At 42.7% G+C, this 9,102-nt stretch overlaps 1 protein-coding gene across 1 annotated transcript; it reads right to left on the reverse strand.

Annotated features, from left to right (window-relative positions):
• Nucleotides 1–243: 243 nt before the first annotated feature.
• Nucleotides 244–7,503, reverse strand: leo1 (LEO1 homolog, Paf1/RNA polymerase II complex component). Its single transcript, XM_083900655.1, has 14 exons — nucleotides 7,428–7,503; nucleotides 6,745–6,899; nucleotides 5,774–6,207; nucleotides 5,430–5,641; nucleotides 5,164–5,268; nucleotides 4,965–5,059; nucleotides 4,624–4,772; nucleotides 4,306–4,390; nucleotides 3,914–4,008; nucleotides 3,677–3,811; nucleotides 2,286–2,421; nucleotides 1,675–1,861; nucleotides 1,483–1,583; nucleotides 244–584 (listed from the first exon to the last, which is right to left on the reverse strand). The coding sequence occupies exons 1-14, from the start codon at nucleotides 7,483–7,485 to the stop codon at nucleotides 456–458; spliced, it is 2,076 nt and encodes a 691-aa protein (XP_083756781.1). The 5' UTR covers nucleotides 7,486–7,503; the 3' UTR covers nucleotides 244–455.
• Between the last annotated feature and the right edge of the window lie 1,599 nt (nucleotides 7,504–9,102).

A 9,102-nucleotide genomic window follows, 5' to 3' on the forward strand; every position in this document is an offset into this window, starting at 1 on the left:
CAGCAAACCAAGATTTGCGCTCACTCTTTTCACACCAGTTCATTTCTTTCATCCGCTGGAAAACAAACAGCACAGACTTTTTTTTTTAACCTAATTTAAGCTTAATTTAATCTGACATCTATCTAATTGACCTCCTTCTTGTTTGGAAACAGGGGTAAACGCGATTTAGTTTGGTAACCTCACATCAGTGTGCTTCATGTGCGTGAATCACCCTATTAAAAAAAAGACAAAGAGGCCTTGAGAAAGTTTGGTTACATAAGAAAAAAATCATTCTTTATTTTCTCACCTCTGCTGTACACAACACACAATCAGACAAACAAACACTCACACACACACACACACACACACAGGTCTTAAGAAAAGAAATATACAAAACAAAATATGACTGTTTATATGCCATGTGGGCTGACCACTGATAATACAGTAGAATGTTAAAAAAAAAAAAAAAACATGATTTATTCATCCGCTTCCTCCCCCTCCTCTTCATCTTCTTCATCACTGATAACATATTTCCTGGCCTTCTTGGTGGACGCCTCGTCGTCATCGTCGTCCTCTGCCTTTCTCTTTACTGACCCTTCACCTTCCTGTGGAGAGCAGAGCACGAGACAAGAGTGATGACGTTCTGTGCCTTCACCTCGTTTGTACTCACAGTTTGTCACGGGAGAACATTTAGTTGGTGTCAGAAGTGTCAGAACATGCTTTGCTGACACTGTCATTTGAGTATTTCCAGTATTTCCACTCCTGTTCAGTTCTCATGAGGGTAAAGTGGAGTGTTTTTAACCTTGTGCTGCCTCACACTGCCCCCTGTCTGCTTAGGCGGATGGTGCAACAACTTTTCTCTCGTTCAGGCAAATCTAATGCGTTAGAATTCTCATATCATCATTATACGTCTTCCCGCTAACACTTTCTTCAACACATTTTTCATTATTACCATTTTTTTTTTGTTTTCCTACATTATTTTTGGTGTACGTCATTGCACCGGCTGTGAATGACATTTTCTGGGATACACACCTACATTACGATAAACAATAGAACACAACATTTTTGGTTTTATTAACCTCTTTTCCAGCAGTCCCTAAGCGTGAGTAGGTACTTCCTCTGGGAAAAGACTTGGGTCCAGGGAACATTTTTCCACGGGTAATTTTGGCACAAGTTTTTCAAAATCCAGGGTAAATGAGAAAAGTTCTTGCTGTAGAAAAGGAGCTCTGTTGTTCTTTGAGCGTGTTAGTCTGACTAAAACCAGACTTTCAAAGTAGATGTAAACATTTTAGTCCGATTGAAATCATACAAAATTTAAATTTTGAAAGTCGGACTAAAACACCCAGATAATGTGAGTGGGAGTCAAGCTACTATTGCAGTTCCCTGCAATAGTTCCCTGTGGAGGACTTGAGCCCAAAATGTCACCTCGCCTGTAATCAAGAGATTTATCTGGGAGCAACAACGTCTGTATGAACACTTTTTGTTTTCTGGAGTTGCACCTACCTCATCACTGTCAAGCTTCTTGGCCTTCATTAACCTCTGAGCCTTGTCATCGTCTGAGCCCTCGTCGCTGTCTGACGAGTAGATCCTCGCTCCTCGTTCCTCTGGATTAGCGGTTGGAAATAGAGGAGTTGTGTTCATTGGATCTTGCGAAACACAATTTATATTTTATTAAGTATTATTGTTTATCCTCACCTCTCAGGCCTCCCTTGTAATTGCTCTTGATAGCTGCCAGGCTGATGCCCTCCTCGCCCTCCTCCTCATCGTCGTAGCGGTCGGGCTCCAAGTAGCTGCTGCTCAGGCCTCTCTGGTGCTGCTTCTCCCTCATCCTCCTCTGCTGGGACTCTCTGCGGATGGATGCTCGCAGACGCTCCTCCTCTTTCTGCCAACAGCCACAACAGTGAGTATTAAGACCTTGGTTTGAGTTTGACTTGTTTGTTTCTAGAGGCTAATTTAAAATCTTGACAAAAATGTAACCGTATGGTCATTCTGAAGACTTCTTAATTCAAATGTCTGAACAGGTTTTGCTTCACAAGTATTTTTTTTTGAAGAATGCTGTGGTTTACTGTGATTTTTTTTTAGTGTTACTTCACAGTCACACTGCTGTAGGTCAAACTGGAAATGATACAATCAATGTGTAGATACACACACGCCCCAATCTGCTGACACTCTTTCCATTCCACTGACCACTGTGTGACCTTGTTATGTAAGCGCATCAGGTTTTGTCTTTATATAACTGGACTCTTTTTTGGTGCCAGTGTTAACGATCTTGGGCCAGGATGAGGTTGTTGTTAGCTGAGTGTTACCTTGATCATTTCATTACGATGTGACTCTGGATCTCGTCCAGCCATCGGGAGGATTCTGATCTTCTGTGTCTTTGAGCAACGGTCGGCCAGAGACAGAGTCATCTTCCTGTGGGTGGCGCTGTCTGTGGAGTGGGGCCTGGAAACAAAGAGGAACAGAACTCTAGTCAGAATAAAGGTTACCGCTGAATAAGAAGACCCTAACCCTAACCTAATTACACTATCCTGTATTCGAATCTGCTTTCATTGAAGTTCTAGGCATCAGAACATTGTGTTATCTTATTTTTATGTCAGCAATGACAGGAAAAGTAAACCTCATACTAAATGTTTGTCTCCCTCTACTGTTAATATCTTTACTCAGTAAGTGAGAAAGAACTTTTATTCAAAAAAGAAAAGATGTGATTCAGTATGTCCTACCCTTTTTTTCCACCCTGAGCAGCTTCAGCCATAATCCGAAAACAATCCACTGCACAGTTGGCAATTGATGTAAATTAAATAGTAATGTTCTGTCTGGTAGCAAGTAGGACTATTGTGTATTAAAGCAGCTTTGGCCGGTGTCCTACTGGTCCCATGTTCTCTGAGAAGACGGAACATCCAAGTGGATTTTGGTGGCACTAAGAGGTTTATACTGCTTTAATTGGAAGAAACCTGGGCAGCTTGTACGAGGTGTACTGTAGATTTAAGATAGTAAACCACATTTCGGGATGGAGCCAGAATGAAGGGTGTGATTGTTGTTAGGAATTGGAAGCAGTAAGGGGCTAATTTAGTGCAGATCCAGCTGTGAAAGTGCAAGACGGAGGCAGACTAGTCCAAGGCTACATCCATCCAACATTTTTGTTTAAAGGAGACATATTATACCCCATGAGACAACGGAACTATGTCAGCGTCACTGAGGCTCCAGCAGCTAACAGCAGTTAGCATTTGGAAAAGCCATAATTTGCCGACTCTACCCGGCACATTGCCGTCATATATAAAATGTTTCCACTGGACACATAAATCCTCTGAGGCTGGAAGTTTGTGTAGAACTCTGTGCTGCACTGTGCAGCCAAGAATAGAACACTTCACAGACTTCCGCTCTTCAGGATACTATTGCCCTCGCTGCACTCTCGCGTGGAGCTCCGAAAGACAACCATTTCAGGAATGTGTCATTGTTATATCTCCTGTACTTAGACTGAGGCAAACCGCAAAAACATAAGCGAGTCATCTTTTTTCACTTTGTCTACTTAAAAAAAGTTGATTTTGCACGATATGCGTCCTTTAAATATGCATAAATTCTGATCCATATAAGCCTGAGGTCCACATTACCCAAGTCTCTGGCAAAAGCCTGGGTCTATGCATACAGAAGACTCTGGTCTGAATCTTAGCAACACAACAATGACACGCGACTCCATTACCTGAATGTCAACTTGGTTTTGAACACAGCCTGTCCCTGCAGTCCTGTGCCCTGTCGGATGAACAGGTGGTTGTGGTCTCCCTGGAGAGGAGCTTTGTAAACATCAAAGACTTCATTCCCCAGGTGGAGGGACATGCTGTGGGCAACAAGGGGACATTTAACAACATGGAACATTCAGAGCACATCCTGTTCACATTACGCTGACAACAGCATTCCACTAAGTTGACATAACACACACCTGCCGTCAGACCATTTAACGATGCGTGCGTTGCTCTCCCGGGTTTCAATTCCCTCCTCGTCTTTCTTGACCCTCCATCGAATCGTATTCTCCACCTGAGGGAGAAAAGCAAAAGGTCTGGTCACACAAAAAACAATCAAATGGTGTTTTAACAGTTCAGGTAAGGAGAATTAGTAATATCTCATAGTGAGACTGCAGACTGTAAACGGAGGGCTTGTTATCCTTCTTAATTTGCATAGTAAACTTGTTTTAAAATGTGAAATTGGTGCTCTGGCCTATAAAAGGCTGATTCAAGGCAACAAAACATTTTAAAGCAATAATACCCTTACTTAAGGTGACTATATTCAATTTCAAAGAGGAAAACGACAAACTTAGTAACGTAAACTTCATACCTTCAGTTTGAGCCTGGTCCGTCCCTCTTCATCCAGCATTTCTTCATCCTCAAATTCATCCTCGTAGTACTGAGGATCAAAGGGTCTGAAAAGGCAGATTCAATGAGAATCTAGATAAACTTAACTCTAATTTATATGCACAGATTCTTTTATGATCTTCACATTTAGATAAACACTACAAAATACAAAACAGACCATTAGCGTTTGCATGCATCTTCTCAATTGAATTTTTCCCTTTGGTTTTAAGTGGATTTACAACCCTCGTCAAACAACGTGCATCTTTGTCGTTGTATTTAATGACAGTGTCAATGTTCTGACCTGGGCTCCACAGACAGGAAGTTGGGCAGCTTGACAAAATAAAGGTCAGCTCCTAGGTCTGTGCTGACTTTCGGAATTTCTACTTCGATACGCGTTTCAGGTGCAGATTCCTCTTCTGCGTGCTCTCCCTCCATGCCATCCTCAGTGTCCTGGACAGAGAAGAACAAAAGGAACAGTTCAGAACAACGTCTGTTTGATTCAATGACCCATGATAATAGGGATCAGCTCAGACAGGCTTAATGAGAGGCTCTGAGAAAAAGAGATTTGGTAACTGCTGCACAATTAAAAGAGTATTAATGAGCAGATTAGAAGAAAGACAGAGTCAAAGGTCAGACAAATACCAGGGGCTGTCCCGGAGTCAGAGGCTTCTCTGCATCGCTGTCTGATGAGATGTCATCAGCTTCTCCAAACAGGTCATCTGCTGCAGTTTTCTTTACTGTGGAACGTTACAGAAGAGTGACGATTTATATTTGAAATGCACATACTGTGATGAACCAACAAGGTTATGATTGTAAAATCATTCCTTAATCAGTTTCTCACCTTTCTTTGTGCCAACATCACTGTCTGAATCAGAATCAGAGGCGGCTTTAGGCTTTGTTTTCTGTCTGATGAACTCGTCTTCACTATCACTGGCCTTTGGAGACTCTGGAAAATAACATCAAGACAAGGGACAGCAAGGTATAAATAACATTAAGATTCATACACATCATACACTAAAAGAAAGAGAATTAGTATCAAGATCAGGTCGGGTCATGATCCATTTCCTTTATAGTAATTCCTCTGATGTTAACTAACACTGGACGTACCTGACTTCCTGTTCCTCTGCCCCTCATCATCAGAGTTCTCCCTTTCTTCATCGGAGTAATGGCGTTTCTCATCTTCATCCTCTGACTGGTCACTTTTGGCACCTCCTTCCCACTTCTCATCATCGGACTGGTTCTCCCTGCCTGAAGCTTCTCCATCACTGTGAGGAGTAGGCGGTCCTCCTGACTGTGGAGTCCCAGGACCACTGTGGACACTGGTTTAAAACAAACACACTGGGATGAAGATACACAGAAGAACATATATTGTCCTCTTAAAGGATAAGTGTGTTTGTACGAGGTTTTATTTCAGTAACAAAAAGAGTTGCATCCAGTTTGTGTTGCTGTACCTTCGGTCTGAGCGCACGCTGCCTCTCTCAGAGCGAGGGCTACCTGCTCCAGACATCCCACTGCCAGCTGGGCTTCCACCAGCAGGGCTTCCTTCAGCTGGGCTTCCTCCAGCTGGGCTTCCTTCTGCTGGGCTTCCTTCAACTGGGCTTCCTCCAGCTGGGCTTCCTACATCTGAGCGGTGGCCCCTGTCCTCGTCATCTTCGTCCTCATCTCGGGGGCCACGCTCCGAGCTGCTGTGCTGCTCTGCGTCTGAGTGATCGTTGTCCCCCTGGTCTGACTGCATGCTGGCATCCGATTGATTCCCTGATCGCTCCGACAGGTTGTCGCTGGCGCTGTGTTGACTGTGTTGACTGCGTTGACTGCGTTGACTGTGTTGACTGTGCTGACTGTGCGGACTGTGCTGTTCATCCTCACTGTCATCTCCAAAAAGTTCCTATGTGGTAAAAGGAAAGGTGATTAATCTGATCTGAAGTATAGGTCCCTATCGTGACTGCACACTGTTCAGCTCTATCTCTGTATCATAGGCAGGGCACACAGATTACTATGAGAGAGAGAGAGAGGCATAGGCCCTGTTCAGACTTGGTACTAAAGTGGACAGAAGTGCTCTTTGGATGGGAAACATGATGTAGAAACAAAGTCAAAGACATTAAAGGCATATTACTAGTTAAAAAGAGAATGCCTTATAGTTTTGGTTTGATGCTAACATTTATTTTGAAAGCACCTTCAAGCAGTGTCAGTTACAATTCAATACAGCGTGGACACAGTTACTTACACTATTCTGTGATAAAATGAAAACTGGTTATAATGTAGGGGATTAAGTGTAATTAAAATCCAGTTTTACTGATGTGATAATAGAAGTAAAGTTCGAGTTTATAGGTTAAATTCAATAATTGATTAAGTGATTTTTTTAACTAAAGTGTGAGTGCAGCCATCATGCTGTTCAGTTTGTGCTTAAACAAGAGGTCCAAACCTTATTGATGCTGGATTTTCCTGCCTCTTGTCCTTCTTCTTCATCATCGTCTTCATCTCCTCGTCCCCGCTCGCTGTCACTGCCGCTGCCCGAGGCGTTGCTGGCGGACTGATGTCTCTCCTGCTCCGAGTCAGAACCGGACCCGGAGCCAGACTCTGTAACACAAGAAAGCAGAACTAGTTTATTTTATGGTGCATGCATAGTTCATCTGTTGATAATATGGATAAGTGCTGCCTGTTTATGTTAACCAAGCAATAGAATAATAATAGATATAGAATCGTGACAGGATTTTTTTTTTTTAACATAACAACAAAAATAAAGTGGACAATTCATATTTGATAACCGCATTCTAGTTAATGACGTGACTCGTAAACGGCGGGTGAATGTGTTTCAGCTGAAAAAGAGAAACAGAACGTAGTCGTTGTTGCAAGATTGATCATTTTTTATTTAAGGAAATAAAATTCACCGCAACAGAAGGACTGTGATTCCGTTAACGCTGTTAACATAAAATCCTACTTGTTGTTATTGGATTCCATGACGGATAACGTATTAGAAAATACGGGGGGGGCGGGGGGGCGGGGGTTACGAGCGGCGCTTTTCTCCTTTAAAAACAACAACAACAACAAATCCCTGACTTTCGAAACGAACATATTTCGAGCAGCTGAAACGAAAACATGGTTTACCTCGCTGCTCATTGTCGCTGTCTCCATCACTGCCGAACAATTCATCCATGTCCGCCATTTCTGAGCAGCAACGTGACCGACCGGAAACAAACGTCAACACCGGGCTGAGACGAAAGGTTTTGTTTCCGGGGTCAAGCCGTATACGTCATGATCTATGGGCTATATATATATAACAGCCACACGGGGGCGGTGTTTACCACAGTAAAGGCAGCGTTTGACTGATCCATGGGTTCACCACGTTCACACTGGAGACACAATTGGTCCAAGTCTAAATTCGATTTGTTTCCTTAATGCCAATGTGAACAGCACAAGTCAAACGGAATGTGATCTTTTTCAGCTCTAAACTGGACCACTTTTTATAATGTGGTCCAAATCAGAACTCTGCTGTTCACACTGACCACATATGAAAGTGAGTAAACACACAGAGGACTCTGTCTAGGAGTCGCCACAGCCGATGATCTGCACACCAGATTTTTGCAGAGATTTTACGCAATCCACTGGGGTCATCATTTAGAGTGTCCAATTAACAGTGAGCAATTAGGATTGGGTACCTTGCTCAGGGGCACCCCAGCCCTTGACCTGGCAGGGACTCAAACTGGCCATCCGCCATGTTCCTTTTCTACTTCTTGCATAACATGAATAGCTAGCGTAAATGTTTGTAAGAATCAACTGTCAATCACCTAGGATTGCCCCCCCCCCAACGTAGCTGACATAGGGCTAAAGGCGGTGTACGCCACGGACTGATCCATCGCAAGGCCACGTAGAGATAAACAACCATTCACTCTCACACTTACGGTCAATTAGTGTACAATTTGCCTAATAAGCAAATTGTCCCACACACACAGGGAGAACATGCAAACTGTGCAGAAAGGCTATTGTTCCAATTGGATAAATTCAAGTGAATAACAGCTAATAGCTGTTAGCCTGTAGCCACCTCTGAGTATTAACATGGACCAATCAAATCTAAATTGAAATTTGCACCTCCATTAGTTAATTACCATTATTCTTATTTGTGCATTGGGTTACTGATATCTATTTCATCGCCCACCTCTCCTCTCAAAGCCTCTGTGCTACATGTAAGGCATCTTGTTACACAGCTCATATTGACTGATGTGGGAGGGGAGGGTTCAGGGGAACATGACATTCTAGCTCCACTACTGTGTTGCACAGTGTTGTCAAAGAAGATAAGCTCTGTTTGATCTTTACAGTCAAAGGTAAAGTATGGACTGAGCTAAACACAAATGGTTTTTTTGTATGAGACACCGTAGAGACATGGAACTGGCTGGTCAAGATGTGGGTCTGTTTCACTTTAAAGTGTTTGCTCCAGGATTATATTACATTTTTAATTGAAAAATGTGGAAATTATGGCCATTGCTCACAAGATTCATTCCTATTAAATATTCCAAAAGTCCTCAGCTGACATCCTCTGACCAGCAGTAGTTTCAGAGTATTTTTACACTTCTCAGTGCCCATTTTCTGATTTATTTAGGGCCAGCGCCACACAATTAGTGCATGATTATGGACTCTGAATAGCATGGAATCTGTCTGTAGATCCTTTAACTTGGTTGTTATCAAACTTTTTATACCAAGAACCACCTGGTAGAAAATATTGAGCTCTCGTAATAACACAATTATTGCCAACATTAAAATACAGTGGTGTAAATATGCTGAGCAA

Source organism: Microchirus variegatus, assembly GCF_963457635.1.
Source record: "Microchirus variegatus genome assembly, chromosome: 14".
NCBI classification, from domain to species: Eukaryota; Metazoa; Chordata; class Actinopteri; order Pleuronectiformes; family Soleidae; genus Microchirus; species Microchirus variegatus.

Coding starts and splice junctions, on each gene's coding strand:
- leo1 (XM_083900655.1), bottom strand. CDS start 7,485: ATGGCGGACATGGATGAATTGTTCGGCAGTGATGGAGACAGCGACAAT. Junction 4,391..4,623: donor TTCCTGTCTGTGGAGCCCAG/GTCAGAACATTG, acceptor CTGCCTTTTCAG/ACCCTTTGATCCTCAGTACT. Junction 1,584..1,674: donor TTACAAGGGAGGCCTGAGAG/GTGAGGATAAAC, acceptor CCGCTAATCCAG/AGGAACGAGGAGCGAGGATC.